This window comes from Acipenser ruthenus, chromosome 17 (assembly GCF_902713425.1).
Source record: "Acipenser ruthenus chromosome 17, fAciRut3.2 maternal haplotype, whole genome shotgun sequence".
NCBI lineage: Eukaryota > Metazoa > Chordata > Actinopteri > Acipenseriformes > Acipenseridae > Acipenser > Acipenser ruthenus.
The window spans coordinates 25163064-25190714 of NC_081205.1; the positions used below are offsets into that span (position 1 = coordinate 25163064).

The following is a 27651-nucleotide window of genomic DNA, read 5'->3' on the forward strand; positions in this document are numbered from 1 at the left end:
AAAGTTTCTACTCATTTATTGTAATAAACATTCAGTTAATGTCAGTTTCAACTGTAATAAAAAGGGATTGCGCACAAACAATAGACTGAAAGGATTAGCCTTCATGGTCCATTAAGTTTTTTTTTTTTTTTTTTTTTAGCTTTGAAAACTGACAAAAGCCAGAAAAATACATAGACTATGTTGTAAACACTCCCTAATTGTACATACAAAGCACTACAGTATTTAAAAATGTGGCTAAATAAACATAAGTGCCTGAAGCCTACACAAAATCTATGCACTGTGCCATAAAACAAAACACTTAATTATCATCTAGAACAATTATAAGTATGACACAAGGGACAGTGCAAATTTACAGATAAATAGATCAATTATCAGCTTACTCATACAGAAAGTCTGGGAAAAATATATACAAAGCACAACTGTTTCCTTTTTATGTTCTATATGCAACCAGCCTAATACAAAAATAAATCAGAGACAATTGAACCACACATTAGAACAGGTCCCCTCACTTTTTTCATATCACTACATTTTAATGTCAACCATGCTTTTATAGTGAACTACATAGAAAGAATATACATTATATATATATATATATATATATATATATATATATATATATATATATATATATATATATATATATATATATATATATATATATATATATATAAATTCAAAAGCTTTATAAAAGCTGAATGTATACTTAATATTTTCTTTTGTGAAGTTATCACTAAGATGATAACTTCATGCTGCATTAGATTGACATGACGTGCATTCCATTGATAAATTCAGATACTAAATACTATTCTTTTTGCAAGCCTTAACAAGTGTACATGTTATGCTCCACATAAATGTGTCAGTTTAGTGTCCAATTGCAGGAAAAGACAAACAGGACAGGAAAAATCCTTCAAATCTCTTAAACCAAGTCAAACAAACAGCCTAAAAACATATTATTGTTAATTATCAAACTGATGTTACAAAAATAATTAGTTGACCAGTACCATATTAGTCAGGCTGATTAGGGGTTACAGTTAAATCATAATAGGTTCTATAACATCGACTGCAATAATTATATCAGGTGGGTAGTTGATCGACTGAAAGTGAGATACTTCCTTTCAAACATGGCTGGCAGGCTGACCAATGAAGGTGACTGGACTCTCTAGAAAAAATAAAAGGGTTGAAATATTACTAGAACAGGTTAACAGAACAAGCAGGTTGACTGTACATTTTCCTTAGCATTCCCTTGTGAATGATATAACCATAACCAATCACCCAAATTTCACTGGCATCATTTTGAACTATAGTACATCGCAACAGAGCCCAAAGTGCAATCATTCTTTCTTTCCAAGTTTTTCTTCCATTTGAAAGGGTTACTAAAGAAAAAAACAACAAAAAAAACTTCCAGTTGCAACTTTTACAAATGTATAGAAGTCCTTTATTATTCTATATATTTAGGCTCTAAATGTTTTATGCAATAAAATCTACATGTGTAAACTGAATACAGCAATACTTTTGCAGCTGTAAAAAATGGTTCCCTTTGACAATGCTTTTAATCGCTTGGAACAGGAAGTCTTCAGCATGTCTTTAAAGAAATCTACCTGTAAAACGTTCAAGCTCCTAAAGAAAAGCAGCATCGGAATCTAGGTGGGGGTGGGGAGCGAGTCGGACACACGAGAAACTGCAATAAAAAAACCATGTCCGTTTTCAGGTTTCCTTTAAAACTACAAGTCCCGAGAGATTGTAGATGGTTCAGCACATTAAATGTGCTTTTACAGAAAGAAAGACTCAAGTGCATGAATGTAGGTGAACCAGTAGGACTCAGCCTATACTTTATCTACAATAAAGATATGGAACGTGTTGATCGTGGTGCAAAACTGTATATAAGAAATGCATTGGGATTTCAAAAATACATTAAACATGTGCCCATCAGTCTCTGCACCGAATTTCAAAATGGTACTACCACCGCCAAAATAATATGCAACATCTTACAACTTGCATTGTTGTTCAAGATATATTCCTTGGAAAGAAAGAATTTGCAAGTGTTAATATAGTTTTAAAACTAGGCCCTTCACAAGATAAATAGTTTACCAGTAATTCATGCAAAAGAAAAGACCTCTGTGAAAAGTGAAATTTATACATTCGCAAAGTATAGGATTCTCACTTCCGCCACTCGTCACAAAAGGGTTTCCCTTCTGGTCACCAAGGAAGACCTTTGAGGAGGACTAACACTCTGTGGGCTTTGCTCAGAGGGCTCAAAGGCAGTAATTGTTGGAACTGAAGAAATCTGAGCAGTCGGGGAAGCATTTGAAGTATAAGAAGTCGACACCCTATTATTGCCAATGTGTTTTTTAGGGCTGCTGGGGATCTCAGCACAAATAGAGGCCCGGAGCCTGGAACTTGGAGAGCTTGCATCTAGGGAGTTTGAACGGTGCACATTAGCATGCCTGGCTGAGCAATTTATGCTGAACGTTGAGGAAGAACGAGATATCTACAAACAGGGAGTAAGGAGGGAAGGAAAAGGTTAACTAATCAAAAAGGGAAAAAATGCAATTCAAGTAAAAATTGTAATTATTCTGTATGGTACCACAAGGAAGAATGTCAAAAAAAGCAGTAAATAAACCCCAATCACCCAAATTAGTAGAATCCCTAATATCCCTATTACCTATGAATACTCAAAGTTGCAGAGCAAGGCTGAACTACTGCTAGTCAAATTTAAATTAACATACAGCTTGAGTGTTATTTAAGACTAAGCATACATGCTCTGGCTGCGGAAGTATGTTAAGTTAGTGTCTGTGCATCAGTGAAATGTCATGTCTACAGATCAAAAACACATGGTGGTTTTAAATAGGCAACACTAGACTAGATTATGGTTGGGTAGTACTGCTAGTTGATGTTTGAAGTCACTACCTAATTTAATTTGAATACCACTTTTGATGTTTCATTCATCAGAGATGGAAATGAAGCATAAGACCAATTTTCCACAGAACACACAACAAACTTGGTAGAGATGAAGTGTGAATACAAATTTGTCTTGGAGATATTACTAAAAGATGACAATATTGTCCCACAGTGATGATTCATGTTAATTCAATACATACTCTTTCTAAGTAGTTTTACACATTTTACAACAAGGTACAACAACCCCTTGAAAATCCTGCTTCATGGCAGCTGTATAAAGTTATTCGCGGTCACAAAGCTACGGCATTAAACTTGACACTCCTCCACAGGGAGTCTTGCATTTGTCTTCTCACACTTGATTACCATCAGAAATTGCTCAGGTCTAAACATGGCTAAATTACAAAGTGGATACTGTCACATGTGACCCTAAAACCCTTCTTTCCTTGTATAAGGTGCAATATAGCATAACTACTAATAGAACCAGTTTAATATCTGACGTTTCCCCAATGACGATGGAGATGAAAATGTAAAGATTGGATCCCAGCTTGCAGGCATCAAGCTTTTAAAAGACTGTCACCCACACCTGTGCTGTGCAGAAATGGATAAAGGATCCCACAGTGGCTTTGACAGACTCACAGAGCAGAAGCAGGACAATCTTTGGGATACAAATTGAACATTTGTGAAACTGCAACAGATGTTAAAATATTGTAATAACTGTTTTGTGTTTTAAAGAATATAAAAAGCCAGCAGAAAAAAATATTGCAGGAAAGGGAGAGCAGGCATTTACCTAATTTTAGAAAAATAAATAAATAAATAAATAAATAAATAAACACATGTCTTTGTGCCAATGCTTATTGGTTCTTGGAAACTGGCCAGTAACACCTGTGAAGGTTTCCCTTATCTGAGAGCTGCCGGAGCAGAAGCCTGTGTAACCTTGGGAAAAGCAAGCATTCCATTCAATTAAATTAGAAAAATGTTCAGTGAAAGCTCTTACCAGAAAAGCAGTAACTTAGTTTGTAAGCCAAAAACACGGAGCCTCTTAGGTATTACAAAGAAAAAAGCAACCTTTTAAAACAGAGCTACATTTGAAAGTAAAAATAAGTGTTGCACTTATTTAGGTTTTACTGTAATAGAAAACAGAACTATTTATTACAGGAAAACTGTTAAGTTTAAAAGTGAGACAATTTAATGCAAAGATTTAATAAAGATTTAATAACGAGTCCTTATCAGATTTACTGCAGGATCTGCCTTCGAAAGACAGCTCTTATTCTACTTCTAACCTACACAAAACTTATATATTGGGAGGTAAGCATAATCTTGAATTCATATCACGCTTATATTGAAGCATTGCTATAAGGAATAGGAATTCTATTTTAGCTTTACAGAGTGACATATAAGATGCTTTAGGATTCTTAGCAGTGGGTGTTTATTAGCGTTTCGCATCTCTAACCCAAGGGCAAAATATGTTGTAACCATAATTGTTTTAAGTATTAACGCGGTTAAGTTTGTACAGGTACTGGACCACCCAGATTGCCCATCAGCTGGAATCCGACGTGGTCTGTAACCACTTGATTCATTTTTAAAGCACTTAATAAACCGAAGGAGTACTAATAATGCTCTGAATCACTGAAAATTCAAAATTGAATGGGTCTGTGTGATTAGTCTTGATTAAAGTTGTCTAAAGGCATCACACTGTAAGCCAGTACACAAACTATGCACTTTAGGGTCTGAACCATCTATATACATCTCCCAGTTAGCCTCCCCTGTGTTCTCTGATCAAGAACCAAAATAGTGCTCAAAGTGACAATACTTACAGCCAAAGATGATGTGCTTGCCAGGCGACCACCCAAGTAATTCCCAGTGTCTGAAGTAGGGCTATCAGGGGTACTGTTTGCCAGGAATGCTCTCTGTATTACTCGCTTTGGAGTTTTGGTGAAGGAGAAAGCTCTTGTGACCTTTAAAAGGATACAAAAGAATAACAGAACACAAGGTTCCAATCATGACTCCATGCAAGCCAAAAAGATACACATCTTGAACCAAATATCACATCCTAAATGTAAATAGGGTTACCTTCTTGGATGTCTTTTTGATTGCCCTCGATGCGCGGCTCAGTGTGCTGCTGTCCATATCTTTTGTGTTTACTTGTAGAGAGTCAGGATCGGTACGCTGGATTAAGTTTTCCTGTTGTACACCAAAAAAATAAAAATACTGATGAGACCATTGCAAAAACTGAAGCACCTGATTTCATTTAAGTGGAAATATTGAGTGTAATCATTAGAAAAACCTCTCCCCCAACTTTCAAATAAGTGTGCTATTGATCGAAGTGGCACTTCTTTAAAACTGTCAATTTCAATATATACTGTATTATTTTTTAAATTTGAAATATCCATACAAATGTAAGAGAACAATACTATACATCAATAAAAAAATAAAGAGTTAAATGTGGTTTGTAGTGCCACCTTGTGGTCAATCCACACTTGTACACAGTACCATAACTAAAGGGCATTATTTATATTTTTATATATATATATATATATATATATATATATATATATATATATATATATATATTACACACATATAATATAATAGTACAATTTCCAGAAAGGCAGAAGATAAATTGAGGAGAGCATATGAATGAAGCTTATTAAAGATGGTAGACTGCCCTTTAACACATACTGATATTTAGACATACATTAATTTTGTATGGAAAAAAAAGGGCAGAAATGTGTTTGTTTGTTTTTGTTGTATATATACACACACACACACACACCAGTCTGTTGGGGATGAAGTTAATAAGCACCCAAAGCTCTTTTCACCAGGAAGTCACACACTAAAATACAACAACTTACAGCATCTGCTTTACAAATGGTGTTGGCTACATGCCGGCAAAGCATCCTGAGCCAGTCTTCCTTGAACGTATCCTCTGCTGTCAGCTGGAAGCTAAACAACAGGTTGTCCTGTTCAGTGGGAGGGCGCACCACAAGGGCAAAAGCATTATGGCAATCTGTGATCAAAACCAATCAGAAAAAAAGAAAGATTAAATAAAATAAAGAAAATCAGGTTAAGGTGTATAAAAGGTCTTCAACTATACACGCAGCAATTACTGTTATGGGTTATGTTGATGAGGTCAAAATATAAGCTCTCAGGAACTGTAATGCTACTGTATTTAAGGTTTGAGCTGCAGGTATAAGGCTTACAATGGTGTTATATATAAAAATTAAAAAAAAAAACACGCTTTGTACCAGATTGATAATTTTCCTCCTACATGACACGGGAATAAAGCTATCCCCTGCCAAATACCAACACCTGAGGTTTGGGATGTACTGCATTGATAAAAAAAAAAAAAAAAACTTCCCTCAAGGTTATTGCTATTATACCAAATTGCCTTTTCATTTTAAAAACTTCACCAGTTTAATAACCTTCACTTACTGCATTGTATCATGCTCACTTTGTTCTTTACAAGGATTATTTTAAAAATTGTTCTTAAATCAAAGAGGAGTACATTAAAATGTAACTACTCCATCAGAGCGCTGCATTTCTTTTGTGCGTCTGTCTAGGTGTTTTGTCAAGACCTTAGAGACCCAGATAAAATGATATTAAAAACCAGTAAGTTTCCTATTTTCGTATGATTAAATTTGTACGGTTAACAAGAGTAAATTATTTCGCCAGAACAAACTTTACTTAATAAAAATGCCCGTGCCAATGTTAAGTTATAAACTATAAAAGACCAGTGTTGGAAGACCAGTACTAAACTTATTGTTAAAGGTTGCATTCCTAGGAAACTCAACTCAGCAGATTCAGATCCCCCACTAAGCGGATAGCAACCTTTTTGGAGAGTCCTGAATTCACTAACCTTCCGTTTCCTTGAGGTCCAGAACTTTCCTGATTTGAGACAGGGGCATAAGAGTAATATGTTTAAGAGAGGCCTGAGGTCGTGTGCCCCCATGGGGGCTCCTAAAAGTGGATATTACTTTGTGACGCTTCCTTGCAATCTGAAAATGAAGGTAGGACAATTTAATCCCTTTTAAAATGTTTGCAGTAATTCTTTTTTCTATTGATCTGGAAGTCAAGTGTGATATAATGTGGCCTGGCATCAGGGGAATTGGTTAACCCAGCAACATTCAATAGCTCCTTCTTAAAAGGTAAACCATCTCTCCTTGTTATCAGGCCTTTAAAATGACAAGGGCAAGTCACTGCTTTTTCTTTTCTTTCAATTTAAATGATGCTTGTCTAAGGTGGGGGTTGATATTAAGAGAGAGTAAAGTATGTCTCAATAAATTTAAAAGTAAGCCCCATCTTTTCTCTTTGCTCATTAACAGGCTGGTCTGACACTCCTGAATCAGGAGCTGAGACACTGTTTTTTGATTGCTAAACCCATCCTAATGCAACACTTCTAATTAGGAAACAGATACAGTAAGAAGCTGTGTCAGCAACGATAGATTGCACATGCATAAATTATTCAAATTGAACAGAGCGCTTGTTGCAAATAAAATTGCACTTTAAGCAAGTATCAACAATTCTAAATTTGAAAATATGCACAAAAAAAAGCTTCAACCCTTAGCGGCCCATTTATTCAGCGCATCCTAGGCACGTCAGGTCCAATTTATTTTCACATGCGCAGTTTATTTTAGACGCACTGTTTAACAGTATTTTTTTTCACAGTAAAACAGGTTTAAAAAGGCACTGCACATCAACAGGACACTCAGTACTGCATCTCCAGCCCCGGCCTACCCCTCGTTCGCTGTTTTTTCACATACCTCTTGATAGTAGTGCATACCGCTAAATCATTTCCTGATCACTCGTTTTATCACCAAACTCCTCAATAATGCGATCCAAGTCATTATTTTATTACTATAACATCTAAAATATGCTCTGCAAAAGTCTGAAATATTCTTTGAGCGCTGGATGCAGAAGCAGCTATCTTGTTTGTTTATGTCCGTGTTATCTATGTGATGCCGGGGCTAACTGTATTCATGAGATACCCCCCTTTTTTTCTGGCTTCTCTCGGCTCTTATCGATCTCACTCGGTCATTGAATGGTTCTCTCAGCTTTTTCTGTAGAAAAAACGACTAAGACCTGTTTTTTGCGTCTTTTAGATGACATTGGACCGGGAAGGGAAAATTGCAACGTCGGACCAAGTCCGACATAGGACCGCAAAGGGTTAAAGCTGATGCCACAATTGCCCCCAGTCTAAAACACAGTACTGTGAAGATTTTAAATAAAGTTGTTTGGGCATTCCTGAAGCAACTAAAACAGTGTTGCAATGGTGTTTGTATTTTGATTAATAATCTTTAGTCATATTATCAGATAATTTTACAGTAGTAATAGTGGTCACAATTCACATTATTTTTTTGTTGACATCCAATACATACATTGGTTGATTAACATTTAAGGTTGTTGCATTTGAAAAGACGGCTCTGCATTAACCTACCTCCAGACAGTCATTGAAGAGAAACAAAGTGACATTTTCCCCTCGGTCACAAGGCTTATCCCCCAGTGAGATTGTCTCAACTCTATGAACCAGACTGCGATGAGATGACAGAAGATTGGCCTATATTACAATATAAAAAAGGGGAAAAGGTAAGTTAGCGATTTAACTCTGCACTGATCATACTAATAATGTAGTACTTCTAGAATCCACAATCATAGTTCATAAAAATCAGAAATAAAGCACCATATGTTTAGGTTGTATTTTTATATAGATTTTATCTTTAAATACATCATCATTCATTTAATTATATCAAAAGAAGTACTGGAAACCATTACTGGATCTGTGTAAACCAAGCTGTGAAGCATATTGCAGTTTGTACTGGTAATATATCACTATACAGAAAAAATCAAGCAGATTTGATCTTACAGCGAAGTTACAAACACCAACTTAACTTACATTTATGTGACACAGTGCGCTTGACTGTTAAACCTTATCAGATTGGTTCATGCCGAGCACTACAAGCTGCTACAGTAACCAAAGAGGACAAAATAAACCTCTATTGGGCAAACAGGTAGAGAAAGAAAACACACACAAAGGGAATTGCATATTGCACATGCATATTTTCATTTCATGTACTTTGGTCAAACTCAAATATGTATAGTTAAAGAAAACCTACTGGACAATTATCAACTTCATAAACAACATCAAATATCTGCTTTTGTCCTTCTGTTTTTCTTTTGTCTTCATTGATATGCCTGAAAAGAAATATAAAAACGCATTTGTTTCTCTATTTATTAAAATGATGACCTATAGTTTTGAAACAAATCAAAAAGATTTAAACAGCAATATAAAATTGTCAAAAGCAGTAGAAAGATTTATTGCAAAATACTTCAACAAAAAAATGGTCACACTAGTTTCCCTATAAACAACATTTTCAAAGGATTGATACCTATTGTGTTGCAATCATTAAATTTGAGGTAAAGGCACAAGTCACTATTTTAATGATCTAAATACTGCTGAGATTACTAACCCATCCCGCCCATTAAATTGCTTTTTTGTACATTGCCAACATAATAGCTATACTTGTGACAATTGAAAGGGTTAAACAAAATTGTAATAACTTACATCATAACTTCTTTGAGCGATTCAATAGCCTTTTCTAAAGTGACTTTGTCAGGATTGTCCTCTGCAGTGTGTTTCCTAATATCTAGAAATCAATTTGTGGGGGGGGGGGGGGGGGGGGATATATATTAGCATGCTTTTGTTAACTCAACATAATGCAAACAATAATGTAAATAATTCAACTGTCAGATGTTATTATATTGTATTCGTGGTCAACAGGAATACACTTATGGAAGGGGCACCAAGAACCAAAGTGCACTTGACATGGAAACTTTCGTTAACATCAGACTTCAGTGATTAAGCAAAGTGCAACTTATCTCTCTCAAATCCCACAATAAAAGGAGAAAAATAGTACTCTGCACAATATTAATTTACAGCTGCCTTTAGAAACAGCAACACCTTTTTCACTCACGTTTAAAGAAAACAGTTTGAGATTACCATTAAGTAGGAGTGCGACACTGGGTAACCTCTGCACAGGTCGGATAAGCAACTCAGCCAAGGTTTGACGCCCACACTCCGGTTTAGCCTGGTTAATCTAAAATAAAAACCCATTTGCTTGTTAAGTGACTCAAATTATTATTGTTTTTTTTTTTTTAATTGTAGTTCAAAATAAAAAACACATACCTTCAAAAAAGCATGAAACCTTGGCTTCTGCTTTTCACATTTGGCAATTGTTTCCTTACTCATTTCAAAGAAGTTGACAAATGGAGGGTAAGCCTTCACCAATTCTTTTGACTGTTAAATAGAAAACAATATGCTATGAAGTTTCATCCCCACAAAACACATTTACAGTGAAAAGACCAGAAAGTGCAAGTACAACAGACTACCCTAGAGTAAAACATGCAAAAAACTGTTCCTACAAATACTATGATAAAGGTTATTTATCAAATGAGGACATGAGACCTACATAGCATTTGGGATTGTACGACAGGTAGCAAAGTCTCATCTTAAATTATATATATTATTATTTCACATACCTATCCAATAACTTCTGTATACAATGCAAACCACCTGTAAGTACAGGTGCCACTGAATTACTACTTTCAGTGGTTGACTAGTAACAGTGGAAAAACAAGAATATTCAGTATACTTACATATTTTAAAATGATGTCACCAACACTCTTATCCTCGGACCAGTTAAGCACAAGTTCTTCAAGCTCAGCCTGCAAATATATAAAACACAAAATGTGTGCTGAAACAGAAACATTAGGAAGTCAGGAAATTCTCAGGGGTTTCTCCCAGTCTGTCTCCACCGCGAGCTTCGTTAGATCCTATTTATTTACCTTCTCCAAAAAGATTATGAAATTTCCCCCAAGCTTCAAATTCAAAATCGCTGTTAAAACTAACACCCACGTAGGCCATTAGCTGGTAAAAGCATTTTGCCTGAGGAAGAGAAAACGTTTTTATAAAATTATACCTTTATTCTAGTATGCACATCAAATATATCTGGGATACTGCCAAAAATCGTTTTTATTTCTTCCACAGCTAGAATAGGTCCACCAAGTTGTCCTTCTTTCTCCAAAGGGTCCTTGAACAACTAAAAGATAAAAAGTAAATAGTTCCCACATATAATGTGATCAAGATCGCCCACATGTTGATTGTGCTTACAGTTTCAATAATATTAAGGCTTTAAAAGGAATGTATAAAATCCCAAAAGTCAAGAGTTTTACGAAACATTTAACCAAAAATGTGCTGTTCCATTGATTTATATTGTTAAAAAAAAACTACCTGTAACACTGTTGTTAAGATATCCACATAGTTGCTTTCAGTCTGGTACAGCTCTTTTGCAACCTGCCACCTGGCAGACTGCTTTTGAGGAACAGGGGTTGAACTTTTTGAAGGCCTAGCAATTGACCTGGGAGTTTCTGTCAAATTAAAATAGTATAATTTAGTTAAAAAAAACAAACAAACAAACAAAAAAAAAACCCTACTTTATCTACCCAATGCAAACAGCTGTTAACTTCCATTTCTTCCTTTAAATATATTACAACCTGGATTATCCAAAACTGATTTTACAAATACCTATCAAAACAGTACCCTGATAACCAACCATGTGTGCAGGGCTCATATGCCCACTGTCATGGGGAAATATGCCCAAACTTAACGTTATGGGGGTTTACTGCAATTATACCCAGAGGATTTGGTACTAGAGTACTGTATTGTAAATGCATACTTTGAAACATTACATATGTTCCATAGCATACCTATACTAGTGTCAATAACAGAGTATTCAGAAACTGCTGAAGATGCACCTCTGTCTTCAACGGCTGACACTTCTTCCAACAAACAAACACTGCTGCAGGAATACATTCTAGAAATGGTTCTATTAGAGTTTGTATCTAAGCTGACATATTTTAAGCGTTCAGTACTTGAGCAAAGAGGCTTTAGCTCTTGTTCTCCTCTATCAGGTTCAAGTCCTCCTATTTCACTTTCTGACAAACTGAAATGTAGTGGTTCCTGACCGCCTGTTTCATTGTTAAAGGTTATAAAAGGGGTGACATTACATTAAAAATATTCTGCATTTGTTCCAGGGCTGCCTGACTTTCACATGCTTTAGTCTCACTTGTATTGTAGGTATCAGACTTTTTTGTCATGCAATCACCTTCTGAGAAATTATATGAAATCTGCATTCCTGAGAACTCTTCCTCCTCATCAGCTATACTGAACATGTCCTGAAGTTGCATTTGTTCCTGTTTAGCTTGCAGGAGGTAAACTGAAGCTTTGCTAACACCAGACCTTTGCTGAAAATCTATTTCTAGCTGCCCTTCTTTCTCGGGTATATTCTGTTTTGCCCTTTCATTTCTCCATCTCTGGCTGTGCCTGGTGGGACGAAGGTTACCAGGTGTCCGACTACAGATTTTTCTACTTCGTGTTACTACTCTGTGTGGTGTATAATCTGCAAGAAAAGAATACTGATAAATAAACAGCTGTCTCCATTTTTGTAATTAACTAAATCGATACAAATTAACTTGACTAGCTAAAGAATACATAATTTTTTCCTGAGTTATGCTTCATTCATATACAAGTTCGTTTTACATCATGAATGTCATTACTTGGCAATTTTCTTAAATGAGAAATGTAGTTGCCAGCCTAACAAGACAAGCTTTAGAATATCTTACATTACTCTAGCCTCCACATACCTCCAGTAGCCTTTCCTGACTCTGGTGTATTGGAAATGTCCAGAAGCGATCCCATAGACAAGGAGTGCTCAGCAGATGTCCGTTTGTGTGGTGGGAATGGAGAAATGTCTGTTTCCCTGGTTAGCTGCGCAAGAGTGTCTTGCAGACGACGTCTCTTTCGGTTGCTGTTCGGCGTGTTCAAGGAGAGCAGAGAAACAGACTTCTTCAAAGTTGGGCTTCCAGCCTGTGAAGTTATTTTATAAAGACAGTATATATGTTAACCAGATTTTTACAGAAAAAAAAAAGACAAAGCCTGCAGATAAAGAAGTTTGAAATATTAACATTACAGTATAATCACATATAATACCATGTCATGTTAAGGATAGCACTTTTTACTGGGGCCTATCCATTATTTCAAGTATAGAATATTTCAAAAGTAAAACGTGGGTATTTGAAACTCATAGATGAATCATACAAACCTTTTCATAGAAATACATAGACTCCCCTGCTCTTGCATCCATCTGTATGCTACCCCAGAACCACTAAAACAAGAACAAACTGTTACTTCCATTTTCATAACAAACGTGACACTTTCATTCAAACTTTTTTTTCCTGTTTTGCTAAAGATGTAATGCAATGTCAGTTATGTTAAGAACCAAGACGTAAAATTGACAAGTACTTGAACTACAAATAAACGAATGCAGACTGATGTATTGTACAAGTACACTACATCAAGCTAAACAGGCATTTGACATTTTTTGTACATGAAATTCATGTATTTTCTAGCAGAAAAACATAATACAAAGATTCTAGGAGCACTGGGGCAGGAGACTTAATTTATCAGGAATGTATTCTAAAAGGTAACCCCTGCCCCCTTTTTTTAAATTTACCAGAGTAATGAATAAAGTAAGCATTTACCTCCTGCTTTACAACATATAACTTCTTTGACGGCTCAAAAGGAAGTTCTTTTATTGTGTTCTCCTCAACCACCATGTGGGTGCATCTGACATCACCAACAGGTAAGTATCGGCCACCTTGCACATACAGGGGGGAAGGACTCGTTAGAATTATTACATGACAATCACTGAAAGCGAAGCACTATGTGCTATGAGCCAACGCATGCATAAAATTTAGAACCAACTGGTAATCTGACATTTATTTTCTCGACACCGATGCAAAATGCAAGAATTTAAGAAAACAGGATGTCAATGTGGACAATTCAATTACTTTTTGTAAAACAGACCAAGTAATAAAAATTAAACAAACAATCGAAGTCTGAACCCAGTATTAATACCCTGCATTTCTGTCATGTCTTCCATGCTTGCTTTATCTTCATCAGAAAAGCCCAGAAAACTCAGCACACAATCTTGGAACGGAGGTACTTTGTACTCCAATCGGAACTCTTCGGCAGCTGCGCAGAAATTACTAGAAAAAAAAAAAAAAAAAAAAAAACAACATCAGCAATTTGCCAGCAAAAATACCTTTCAGTGCAGTCTAATTTGAACAAAACAAAGAGATTACTAATTTGCAGATATTTTACTAAAATTGCCTGCCTTAAAGCAATAGCCCCCTCCACTACAAGAATAAAATGCACAGGAACTTTTAACATGTACACTTTATTGGTGAACTTAAAGGGCACATAAGGACCTTTATTTTATTGTGTTACATGTTCCCATGTGTTGCCACAACTGTTTAAGTAAGGTGTGTGTATTGTTTATTTTTAATTTTTTTTTTAACATTTTGAACACTTTTAAACTTTTAAATTGCATTCCTTGCCTCAAGATGGCTTTCCATGTAACCGCATGGACCTCAGGACTACATTTCCCATCATCCTCCTGCTCACATATGTAACCGAGATGGATTTACCAGTGAGCAGGGGGGTGATGGGAAATGTAGTTGAGAGGTCCATGCAAGTACATGGGAAGCCATCTTGAGGCAGGGAATGCAATTTAAAAAAGTTTAAAAAGTGGTCAAAATGATCACATATGTAATGCACAAACTATACGTGAGCAGTTGTTGCAACACATGGGTACATGTAACACAATAAAATAAAAAGGTCCTTCGTGCCCTTTAAGTGAACCGATTCACACCTTAATGCCTGAAAATTCAGATAAAAACGTCCCAGCTTGGTTAAAGGCATTCTGATAGAGCCACATGTGAAGTTCTGATAAAATAAAATAATTGATACTAGTTATGTCAAATGGTTTACTATATCAAAAAGTATAAAGACTGCAGATTTTCAGTGGTTCCAACATACTACAGCTCTAGCATTCTTTCCCTGTGTACGGAAAACTGATTTTCCAGATTTTAATCTTGGCACATTTTAACCAGATAAACGTAGCTGAACATTCCTTAATCTCATTGTATATTAACCCTGTGCCATGTTAGTGATACTTACAGCTCATTCCTCTTCTCCCAGGCCTTATATATCCACTCTGTTTTCAGAATTGGCGTGCCCATGCTTACAGCAACCTGCAAGGGTCAAAACACAGAGAATTAGGGAATCATTATATCAGATTAGTAGTTAAAAGGTGTATATGCCTCTACAACAAATAGGACATCTGTATTTGTATTACAAATAATAATAATAATAATAATAATAATAATAATAATAATAATAATAATCCTACTAACTGCATAAAACATTTTTATTAACTACACTTCTAAATTTAAAATCATGGCACAAAAAAATGCCTGGAAAGGGTGAACATTGAAGCTCAGATACCTATTAATTATGTATGTTAGAAATGACGTAAAAATGCAACATACCCTGAACTTTTCTCCATGTGTGGAATTCGCAATAAGATGCGTGACTTTGGAACTGAAATCCCTGCGGATGGTGCCTCCCATGTGATGAGCCAGATTAACAAGTTTTACCTAGAAATGAAGGAAGACAAAAGGAGATACAGGGAATACATATCACCTCAACACACTGTGCAGAGATCAATACCGTTACCAATGCAAGAGAAGACGATTGTCTTTAGGGATGCCATATTATCTGGGGTCAAGGATATAACATCCACAGATTTACCTTAAAAAGATGAAAATAAATGCTTAAGCACACAGGTTCAGCATAATTAATTAGACAGGGAGCTAAAAATATATAGCGTCTAGTAGTTCAAACAATCTGGTTTCAGTTTAAAGACAAAGTATGTGGAGAAGCTTCATGAAAAATAGACATGCCAAGTTGGCACATTTAGGCAAACAGATCCAAAGGCATAGCGGCCAGTCAGGGATCAGTATTGTAGAGAGTGTCGACATGACCTACATATTCAGTATATTGAATAACCAACTGATAAATCAAATTTGGAAATACTGCTGGCATCAGGCCAGAAATGAGGGCAAAACTAAAGAGAAAGCAAGTCACCTTAAACTACATTAAAAATACCAAGAATCTTTACTAATGAATGTTCATATCAAGTGCCATCACAAAGATACAAGTCATTCTCAAGTGTAGCTACAAAACTGTCATGGGATGATGATGAAAAATCACTTGAATGAAAGCAAATTAGAAACGTACCACTTCTTCTTTCTTTCTGAATCCTGTGAAACACAACACCAAGTTCAGCATGGTTGTACAGTAGAGTGGCCGGGAAGAGAATGGAAGGGGCTATAAATATAAAAATAAAGTCAATATGACTAAGGAGCTCACATTGTCAGTAACACTTTATACTGAAATCCACCAAGAAATCTCTTCTAAATATCTTCAGACTAGTTTCTTGGTAAGAAAAATGAAATGTTAAATAGCACTTTGTTGTATCTTTTTCTTTCAATAAAGATTTTTTACACAAACAGGTACAGTACAGTTATTATAGCTAACAAAATTGTGTGAAAAGTACACTTCAAATTGAAGATTCGGACAGTCTCATAGTCAATAGTTTTCATTTACCTCTTCTTTCGCTGCACAGTGGAGTACAACAGGTGGTCCAAGAATTCTGTTGTCCTTTTTATACAAATATCCATACTCTGGACACCCAAAATCAGTCAGTATGAATATCGTTTCAAATTCTGTGTTCTCGCCATCTCCAAACTCTTTCACGTTGCATGTTTTAATGCAGGGAACTTTAATTTCCTAAAGAAAGTAAAAAAATCAACAAATAAAATACTACTAATGTAAAATGGCACCACACTCTTGAGCCATGAGAAACTACACTGTACCGTGTATTAGGTACAATATACCTGTTTATCTTCCACAATCTTTGCAAATTTGGTTGACACAAAGGACTATGTTGAAGTAACTCAATCATTTAAATGTAGACCATGCACTATTATACAAGTAATTAAACAGGTATAGTAGACAGTACTTCTTCATTTGAAGAGGACAACTAAAAATAGCTGAAAAGGCCTTTGAATAAATACATGCTTAAACAAATCATGCTTTTTTCTTTTATGGCTCAGAAAATGTTGTGTTTGTGTTGTCCTCTTACGAGTTCTTCAGTTTCAATTAACAAAAATACACAAGGTAAAAACCGTCTATTCTAAAAATATACGTATGAAGTTAATTTTCCATAACCAAGTCATAAATTACACTTTTTTTTATGTACAGCTGGTTTTAGTCCCTCAGTTAGCACTAATCTTATTGTATACTACCTTACCTAATGCAACATTGAGTAATCCAAAATGAATCAAGGTCTGTGAAACCAGCTGCGAATGTATTAGATCTTTAAGATATGCCTTACATTGCAGTAAAATACGCTGTGAAATACTGTTAAACATTTAACATGTAACATTTGTTTTACGTGATGTCGCTGTATAAAACCTTAAAACAAAGACCCATCTCCAAGTGGTAAAGCCATCAAACAATTGTTCCAATTAATAAATGACATTGTTTTGTTATAGAAAGTGTTCCTCTTCCCCAGTTGTTAAATTCCACAAATGTGTTAGAAATCAACCAAGACCCATTAGTATACAGTAAACATGTGTTATTACTCTGGTCACCTTAAAACAAACCATGCAGGATTGGTCTCCATGTGGATTTAAGCATGCACAATCCAAATCCAGTGACATACCATATTCACTATAGTTTTTATAAATGTATTGCCTGACTCGCTGCCAGGTTCACCTCCTTTAATCCTTACAAACGGGACCTCCATTACTGTAACAGCCTGTAAAAGGAAGCACCAATTTAACACAACGATGACTATTTATAAACCACCACCTAGGGCTTTTGAGCACTTTGTCTTGTGAAATGTGTTCCTATTTTTGACTTTCCCTTCCAGTCCATTACTGGATCTTTCTCCTCTTCCATCCTTAGTGTTGAAGAAAGCAGTTTGGGTACAACGAGGTGTCCTCTGGCCCTGAACCCAGACCTGTACTTTATTAAATTATAAAATCGCTTAGTTTAAATATAACCAAAAGTGTACAGTTATTGGATTTATTTTTACTACACTGATATTGTAATTATTTGTAATATACTGTTGTATGTATTCTTAAATATATAACATTAACTTAATTACAAAAGTTACAGAAAATAGAAAATCAGTGTTATTTTTGCAGGTCTTAGATAAAAAATAAAGTAAAATAAAGTATGCGCAAAAAAATAAAAAAGATAAATTAAAGTATCTTATCCCAAAACAAAACCCTCAAACAAAATGTTGCTATTATGCATTCAATTTGAAGAGAAACTTGAACTATATCACAAACGCAACACCTTTCTGTGGCTTTGTTTACACCAGAGGGACCACTGTTGTTGTTCTGATTTGAATTATTCAAGGTTTACATTCATTAGGGTTTCCCCACATTCATAACTAAATCTCTCAAGGGATTCTTGCTATTAGTTTAGACTAACAAGAAGAAAAAAAAGACACAGCCAAAATAAAGGCTCCCCCGAAGACTCACTTGTTTGAAATAAAACTTTTACCTCTAATGCTTTAAGAAGTTGATCATTATTTCCAGCTTCCCCAACCAATACAACCCGGGTTTCAACCAGAGGCATGCCATCTAGAAATTAATTTGAAGAACAATTACAAATCTAGTTAGCATGTTAAATACCTAAAACATTGTAATATACATAAGCATTTGTTACAGGCTTGGTACCTGCAGATATTTTAAAAACAGAAGGTACTCATTGTATTGCTGTAAAGTGTGTATTTAAAGTAAATTATTTTCCAAAAGCAAATAAATAATCGGTCAGCAATTCAACAGAAAAATTAATTAGACAATTACAAATGAGCTGAAACTGCTAGATTCAAATTGTATTACGAAATAATTTGTAATTGTCCAACACTCCTTTTCTCTGACCTTGGAAGCCCTACCTATATTTTGTTAAGGGTAAATGTTAAACAAAAAAGGAACACAACACCTAACTCAGAGTTAGAATGTTGTTATCCCTGTCCTACTTCACAACCAAGATAAGCAGCACCACGTTGATTTATTAGTCACATTACTCTGCGGCAGAATAAAACATGTTAAATAAAATCCTATAATGAAAATGTCAAGAGGTCCTTGAATGATGCTTCTTTGGTTGCAGTTTTGTAAAATTAACTTTTAATTGTTCTCCTTTCAAAACATGAGTAAATTGCTGGCTGGAAAGAGCGTGACAATATGCCCTTAAGCACTGTTTTTAAAAACTGGAGTGGACCATCATTTCTTATAACAGGTACCAAAATGGAAATGGATTTTAGCATCTTGGTTATCGCCCCAGAATGTACTAAAGTTCTACAGGCATTATTCTAACATGAGAAGAAACTCAATTCACTCAATTAAACTATGCCACTCATGTGCCCTGTTTGGCAATAGTGTTTTAAAAGCAACAAACCTGGGATTAAACACATTATTTTATTAAATGTGTTCTCAATTACCTTCAATATCCTGTGCTGTGGAACCAAGAAATAAATGCTCTTTGGATGTCTCTGCCAGTCTGGAGTCAAAAGCAGATAAGTCTAGACTCCGACCAGTTCCAAGTGTTAAAGTACTACTATCAGCCATTTCGGACGAACAGCTACACCTTTTCACGCTCTGTAAAGAAATGGAAAATACAGGAATGATAGACCTCAGATTAACGACACAGTATACTGCAGTGCAAGTTATACTGTTATTAAGAAATTATTGTTTTGTTGTTAACAATATGATCAAGGTCTTGCAGTTTGTGTAGCAGGATATTTGGCATTTTCTGGGATCCAGACAGGAATTTAGTGTCGATCGCAAGACAAAATTATTTTCTTTGTACAGTAATACATCGGACAGAAACCCGTAAATCAGTTACAACTTCTCAAATAGTAATGTGAACCGATAGCAGCCTGTATTAACACTGGTACTGTTACCGGTTTGCAGTATGCCACAAATTCGTAGGCGTGGCCAAAAAATTAATGTTTAAGTTGCCACTGCTACACCTGTTTAAACCAAAAAAAAAAAAAAAGTGTAAAACTGCATAACCCGTAATGTATACAATTTGTCGTAACTAAACTTTAATGTCAAACTACTGTACCTGAAACAAGAGTAAACGAATATGTTGAATCTCTTTAAGCTTAAAATAGTAATCTTTCTACCGAAAACTACTGCATTAGCAAGTCAATCAGTTTAAAAGAAAACAAAAAAAAAACACAATTACATCTAGTTTAGTTATAATTGATACGTCTTTATGCAACAGTTGCGAAATAGCGATGCATATTTAATATTTCAATAAATGAATAAAAGCAGACTTACATATAGTATAATATGTATTCAAACAATAGAAACTGGAACTTTATATAAAAACGAGAAGATACTAGTCGTTTTTTTTTTTTTTTTTTTTACTTTGAATTACTAATGTCACGGGGCACTACTCCTTTATATAAGATAATATAATAAATCTCTGACACTCACCTATTGAGATAAAACAGCAAATCGCAGGCCTTGAGGGCACGAACGAGTAACACTGACAAAACAGTAAACACAAATATAATACTAAATCTTCTTTAACGAAGAAAAACAAACACAGAAACAATAACGCCAGCCTTCACGCACAGCTTTGCTAACACATATATATATATTTAAATTATTAATTTCAATGCATTTTAACTGTGAACCCTCATTCTCTTTGCTACAAGTAGCTCAGTCTCACCCAGCTAAATTCAAAATGAGAGTTAAACACAAAATCAGCAAGCTGATTGGACGAGAAGGGGGAGCATTATTTACAGGAAATGATGTAGAGGCGCTTCCGATTGGTTACTCTTTTCAAACTCCTGCTTAAGACAAGAGCGCAGGTAGACTCTAATTTCACTGAAGTCGTTTGGTTCAAATGTAGAACTGCCACCAAATGATACAGTAGTTTGTGCAGAATTATTTATATGTGTTTGTTTGTTTAGAATGATCTGTTCGTTAGAGGTAGACATATAATTCTCCACGTGTTGTGTTGCTCCAGATCCTGTATCAAAATAATCAATATGAAATGGGCAACACCCGAGCACCCGTGTCGTTATTTAAACAGATTGCATTAAAGTATTTCATCTACAAGTCTGTAACTTTCACATTGACTTTTGCCAATGTGTATTCAGAATATGTTTAATTAAATCAGTGTGTTGGAGCGTGTGGTTTCGGTATCATTAGCATATGAATTGTTGTGATACTCCCGAGTGATACCCTACTGTGCGCTTCGCCAATGCTTTTATTCATATTCAAATTTTACGTACCATCTCCTTGAGGTTTAGCTGATAAAAGAATGGCATTAAATGAATTTCTTTCATGCGCAGTAACCCTTAAAAGACTTAGACCTTTATTTTTGTTATTGATAGTACACAAGAACACATCTAACTGGTGATTTACAATACAACCAAAGTAATTGCAAGGTAAAATGGAATGACAGGCAGACCCTCTTGACAGGTGTCTTGTCAGAAATTACTAGATCGCTGTAAACCACTCTACTACGTTATGTCAGATATTCATTAGGTTTTTCTGACCCAAAAGAAGAGCTTGGGAACATAAGACATTTTCACAATTAACAAAAATGTACCAGAGTCTCCCGTAGCCTATCTTAATAAGACACGGGTGAAGGTGCATCCAGTTTTAGCCCATTCAAAATTTAAAGGGTCTGCAGTTAATACCACCTTGAGCCTGAATTAATTCTAAAGTATAGCAGACCCTAATATATTTCTTTGTATCAGATCACAAGTGGGCATTCTGATCGCTCTGAGTACTCATGGGGTTGATATTAGCTATAGCTATACAGTGCACCGGCCCGTCATACTGCATAAGAGGTTATAAGGTGGTATGGTTATTATTTATTTTTTAGCAGATGCCCTTACCCAGGGTGACTTACAGTTGTATACAAAATAAAATACATATCAAGAATTACAGTGCAATTAAGAGCAAGATACAAATTAGAATGACTTCAGTCCTAATAAGAGCAAATACAGAACACAGTATGATTTGATATTGGGCCAGTTCAAGAGCAGATAACAGTGTTGATAATTACATCAGGGTTAGATGCGAGTGCAAGTGAAATACAAAATACTACAGATTGGATTAAGTGCAGGATTAAATACAGTAAAATAGGGAGCAGATACGGGCCAGTTAAAGTGCATTAAAGGCAGAGTGCTATATTGTCCAGAAGGTAAGAGTTGAGTTTTACAGGTGTTGTCTGAAGAGGTGTGTCTTAAGGAGGTGCTTGAAGTTGGTCAGGGACTGGGCAGTTCTGACATCCGTAGGAAGGTCGTTCCACCACTGCGGGGCGAGGGTGGAGAAGGAGTGGGCTCTGGAGGCAAGGGAGCGTAGAGGAGGTACAGCCAGTCTTCTAGTGCAGGTGGAGCTGAGAGGTCGGGTGGGAGTGTAGGGAGAGATGAGGGTCTGAGGTAGACGACTACAAGAGTCTTGAACTGGATGCGAGCAGTGATCGGGAGCCAGTGGAGTGAGCAGAGCAGTGGAGTAGCGTGGGAGAAGCAAGGCAGAGAGAACACCAGGTGAGCAGCGGAGTTCTGGATGAGCTGGAGCGGACGAGTGGCGGACGCAGGGAGGCCAGCCAGGAGGGAGTTGCAATAGCCTAAGCGGGAGAGTACCAGGGCCTGGACAAGGAGTTGCGTGGAGCAGTTGGTGAGGAAGGGTCTGATTCTTCATATGATGCTCAGGAAGAATCGGCAGGTGCGTGCTAGAGTGGAGATGTGCTAGGAGTAGGAGAGGCAGGGGTCCAGAGTTACTCCAAGGTTCTTGGCTGAGGAGGAGGGAGAGAGCGTGGTAGATTCCAGTGGAATGGTGATAGAGAGATCAGAGGGGAAGATGAGGCGGGGAAGAAAAGGAGGTCCGATTTAGAGAGGTTGAGTTTGAAGTGATGCGAGTGCATCCAGGAGGAGATAGCAGACAGACAGGTAGAGATATGGGAGGGGATGGTGGGGTCAGAGGGGGGAAGGAAACCATAGGATGCGATGAGGGGGCCCAGGGAGTGGGTGTAGAGAGAGAACAGGAGAGGACCCAAGACTGATCCTTGGGTGACTCCTGTTGAGAGAGGGTGAGGTGTGGAGGTTGAGCCGCACCAGGTTACCTGGTAGGTGCAGTTGGAGACCTAGGAGGAGAACCAGGCCAGAGCAGTGCCAGAGATTCCCAGGTCAGCGAGAGAGGATAGGAGAATAGAGTGATCGACAGTGTCAAAGGCAGCAGAGAGATCGAGGAGAATTAGGACAGGAGAGGGAGGCAGCACAGGCAGAGTTTAGCGAGTTAGTGACAGACAGGAGAGCAGTTTCAGTGGAGTGAGCAGAGCGGAAACCAGATTGAGAGGGTTGAGGAGAGAGTGGTTAGACAGGGAAGCAGAGCTGGCGGTGTACTGCCCGCTCAAGGGTTTTAGAGAGGAAGGGTAAGAGGGAGACAGGACGGTAGTTCTGGAGGGAGGTGGGGTCGAGGGTAGGTTTTTTGAGGAGGGGCATGATAGAGGCTTGTTTGAAGGCAGAGGGAAAGAGGCCAGAGAGGAGAGAGGTGTTGAGAAGGGAAGAGATGAAGGGGAGTAGGGCAGGAGCAGCAGCTTGAAAGAGGTGAGTGGGGAGGGGGTCCGGGGTGAACGTGGTGGGTTTGTGGCCCTGGAGAAGGGAGGAGAGGTCAGAGTCCGGGAGTGGAGAGAGAAGGAGGAGAAGGAGGGTGAGTTAGTAGGGGAGACAGAGGCTGTTATATATATATATATATATATATATATATATATATATATATATATATATATATATATATATATATATATATATTGTAAGACAGCGGGTTGTGTGAGACAGCAGGGAGGGGGTTAAAACCTCCCTGCGAGAGAATGCACCTTTTTTGTTTGATTGTTTTGCTTTTGTTTAATTTAATTGTTTAATTATTTAATTATCCCCTGCACCTGGGTAGTAATTAAGAATGGGAACCAGTTGCAGGGTATTTAAGAGGAATAGTCAGTTTACTCGGGGCTGCTGAGTAGAAGGAGGCAGAAGGAAGGTGCTTTGCTTCCGAGCAGTCTGAATAGTAAGTGTCGTGTTAAGTTTGCGTTTGTTCTGTGGTGCCAGGTAAACGGCTTAGCCATCCTGCCAGTTAGTCAGGGAAATTACCTGTGTAGTAAGTGCTCCAAAGAGGAGCTAGGTGTTCATTTTGTGTGTTTGTTTGTTTTTGTGTTCATTAAAGTATAGCGCAACCGCGCTTAGAAACTCCATTTCAGTGTCCTGGGTCGTGTTTTTAAAGGGGCAACGAACCCGAGTGGGTCAAATTTGTTACTATATATATATATATATATATATAGCCAGTCTAAATTGCATAGAAGATTGGATTGAAACCACTATCTGTCTCCGACCAGAATAAAAAAACAAAACCTCAGGAAAGATGAAAGCACATGCAGCACCAGAAATGGCAAAATGTCTTACTTAAGACCACAAAAGCATGGCACATATTTTATAGTAGGAACATTGTTTTCATGCAGCCATAAATGGAGCAAAATTGACAAAGGTAATGGATGATTTAATAAAACACGTTTTGAAACTGACAATATGACAACATTTTACACTGCTAAAATGAACAGAGCTTTCCAAAGTAGCATGCTGAACATCACCCCAGTGCTTGATTGCAGTTTCTTAATTGTTTTGTACAGATTAACAGTGTTTTGGTTCTTATTATTTAGTTTACTGCAAGTTTCTGTGTTTGACTTTCTTTCCAAAATCTTACAAACTATTTTAACACGGGTGCCATTCCATATCTACCGGAATAACTTAGGTTGGCACTAGAAAAGTGCATCAGATTTCTTTTGAGCTTAAAATAGCTTCAGTTACTTTATTGAATAATTGAGAACCCTGTTTTTCTCTTTCAGAATTGGCTGTATTTGAACTGGAATTCAAACCCTTCTTTGCTCTACACAATTCTCCTCCACAGAGTGAATTACTCATGTCCCAGGTGTCTTTCTCAGGTTTCTAATAGGTGCAGGTTCTTAAGATGAATCACTTAAGGTTGCTCCTTCAACCTTTAGAGGGACTCCAGAAACCTTGGCCAGCTTGCCAAGTTTATTCGTACCAGTATTTCTTAGATTAATTTGTGTATGTTTGTGATATCTGCAGTTCTTAGTACACATCCTCCTTCTGTGGTTTCAGTTTGTGCTTTTGCTTCAAACACATTATCTGTGGAGCATGCCTCACGGAGTAATAGAATCCTTTCTTACAGCCTTCCTTATTCTGAAAGCATACAGCATTGTTAAAATAAACCATTATAAATTCTGTCTACCTTTTTTTACAGACCTCAATCTTTGAATGTATAAATAATATATAATTTGTATTGATTTTGCATGGGGAAAGTAAATCTGGGAACAGGTTATTTGGATGTTCTGTAAATATCATAAATCATTATATAAATAGTGGATTCAGTTGACATACATTGTACTTTGCAATGAAATATGTGTGCACAATTCCAACAATTCCAGTAATTTTATTGCCATTATTTAGGTGGCCTATTTTTATACTGCCAATTTCCTTACCTAATGAGAGTGTGGTTAATAAAACTCTAGGAAAGGAAATTGGTAAGGAAAGACTCATTAAGGCATCTAGAAGATGTGTATACTCAGTATGTTTACAGTCGGAATACTGCAATATTCTGAATATGAGTATTCCAAAAAAGCATTCTAGATAATCTGTTTATATGCAAGTGAAATGTAATATTCCACATTAACATGGAGACAGAATATCCAGAACACTACACATCTTGGGCATGTGCAATGACAGAAATAGGGCAGCAGTGTGGAGTAGTGGTTAGGGCTCTGGACTCTTGACCAGAGGGTTGTGGGATCAATCCCAGGTGGAGGACACTGCTGCTGAACCTAAGAAATAAAAAATAATAATTACAAATGTTTTTAAAAAGCAAGACGAATTTAACAGGAGTCATTTGATGTGGTGTCCTTAATGTATTAATTACAAGTAAACACTACATAGACAATCTCAGTGTGTTGCAACTTTATTCCTTCCAATAAACTGGCATCTTCATATCAGGTTACTGTAACAGTATTTGTAGTAGATCAAAACATAAAGCAAGCCAAATTTCAACACAATGAAACTGTAACAGCGAAAAAATTGAATACCTGATAGGTGCAGTATAAAATTTTAAACTGCACGTATCTGGGCATCTATCTATTTGCAATTCAATGGCAGTGTGCCTTATCTGTACTATTATTTACAGAGCACTGGTTCCCTAAATAGAGCCAGTTTAACAAATGCCAATCACAGGTTGTCTCACACATGCACAGGGACAAAGACAAGTATTTGAAATACACAGTTTACATGAACTAATATTCCACAAGAGAACTCAATATTTCACATTTCTTATTCTGAATACACTTACTCAGAATACTGCTTACCTTATTCTGAATATGCCGTTCACATAGTGAAATACTTATTGCTAATATTCTGAATGAAAACAGAATATTAGCCTGCATGTTAACATGCTGAAATGAAGCACAGATCAGATGAGATAATACAAACTAAATGGAACTTCAATTTGGATTCAGGTTGCTAATTTCCTGGTCAATCGTCAGTTAACAATGCAACCACCAGGGGGCGATCTTATTCTATTCACCTATAATTCTGCTTCTGGCGGGAGAACAGTTTGTTTGAGGCTTTTCCTCCCCCATAAAGTAGAAATACATGTTGCGTACAGTATACCAATTATATATAAAAAATTGATAGATCTGTTTTTTGACATTTGTCTACCTTTCTAATATATTCTAAACAAAATATTACCTAAAAACCAAACCAATTCTACATATACAACAACTAGAGTGAGATAATTGGTTTGTGAGTCAGTTTTCTTTTTGAATTGAGGTGCCAGTGAGCATATCAATTCAAAAAGAACTGTACAACGCCAGCATTGGAAAACAGCTGGGGTTGTGTAAGCATGCAATGTCCTGAAGAGAAAGAATAGTAAATCATTTAACGTTGTGGTACAACATGATAACTAAGACAATCAGGCTAATTGGCCCTGCCCACACATAAATCTCAACTTCAAGGTCAACTAATTCAAACACAAAGCCTGGGGCCAAAGGACTGAAAATTACCATAACCCCCTATAAAAAAGTGAAGACATCATGTTTTACATTCTTCCTCTAAACAGAACAGGTCCAATAAGAGAACCTTGTTGTCCTCTTGTGGCCAAATGATGCCGAGTCTGCTTCATCCAGAGCTTCAGGACCCACCAGTTCTGATGAACTGTAATGAGAATGCAGTGCACAGCAGGGATCTACAGTATGGTTCAAATATGTCAGCCATTATCACTGCTGGAAATTGTAACAGATTAAACAAAATATGGGACCCTGCCCTGGCAATCCACTAAAGGATAACCACAAATCAAAAATTCCTTTTATTAGCAACATTATCACTTGTTCCTTTAGTATTGTGACACGTTTGTTGTTTGCTTGTTGTTTTACTGATTTTAAACTGCAGTTTTATAAAGTTAACATGAGGTTTCCAGATGATCTTTTCTTGTGCTCTTGGTCCTACCACACTCAACACAACAACAGGGGATCATTGATAATATGATAAGAGGTAATACAATGAATTATCCTGGTTGATTATTTTTTCCCCTCTTTAAAAGAACTGCAGATGTATAGTGCAGGTTTATAATGGTGCTGTATTGATAACATGCATTCATAACAGGGTACAGTGGAAGAAAGAAGCTCAGACACAC

The 27651-nt window shown here is 36.6% G+C and overlaps 1 protein-coding gene across 5 annotated transcripts; it reads right to left on the reverse strand.

Annotated features, from left to right (window-relative positions):
- On the reverse strand, nucleotides 1-20671 carry LOC117423089 (protein ECT2-like). Of its 5 annotated transcripts, XM_058990208.1 has the most exons (26): nucleotides 20377-20670; nucleotides 19374-19530; nucleotides 18434-18513; nucleotides 17583-17678; nucleotides 16463-16645; nucleotides 16094-16183; nucleotides 15343-15450; nucleotides 14972-15045; nucleotides 13868-13998; nucleotides 13492-13607; nucleotides 13053-13115; nucleotides 12595-12817; nucleotides 11183-11319; nucleotides 10872-10991; nucleotides 10549-10617; nucleotides 10079-10189; nucleotides 9893-9989; nucleotides 9458-9539; nucleotides 9009-9087; nucleotides 8333-8452; nucleotides 6755-6893; nucleotides 5751-5905; nucleotides 4969-5079; nucleotides 4713-4853; nucleotides 2162-2488; nucleotides 1069-1159 (listed from the first exon to the last, which is right to left on the reverse strand). In XM_058990208.1, exons 2-25 carry the CDS (start codon nucleotides 19498-19500, stop codon nucleotides 2174-2176), a joined length of 2967 nt encoding a protein of 988 aa, XP_058846191.1. In that variant the 5' UTR covers nucleotides 19501-19530; nucleotides 20377-20670; the 3' UTR covers nucleotides 1069-1159; nucleotides 2162-2173. The 5 variants fall into 5 exon arrangements, with proteins under 5 accessions (XP_058846193.1, XP_058846195.1, XP_058846191.1 ...); XM_058990210.1 differs by lacking the exon at nucleotides 2162-2488 and having other exon boundaries at nucleotides 1-1159; XM_058990209.1 differs by lacking the exon at nucleotides 17583-17678 and having other exon boundaries at nucleotides 20377-20671.
- Nucleotides 20672-27651: the final 6980 nt, after the last annotated feature.

Coding starts and splice junctions, on each gene's coding strand:
- LOC117423089 (XM_058990208.1), bottom strand. CDS start 19,500: ATGGCTGATAGTAGTACTTTAACACTTGGAACTGGTCGGAGTCTAGAC. Junction 9,990..10,078: donor GGTTTCATGCTTTTTTGAAG/GTATGTGTTTTT, acceptor TTTTTATTTTAG/ATTAACCAGGCTAAACCGGA. Junction 9,540..9,892: donor TGTCGCACTCCTACTTAATG/GTAATCTCAAAC, acceptor ATTGATTTCTAG/ATATTAGGAAACACACTGCA.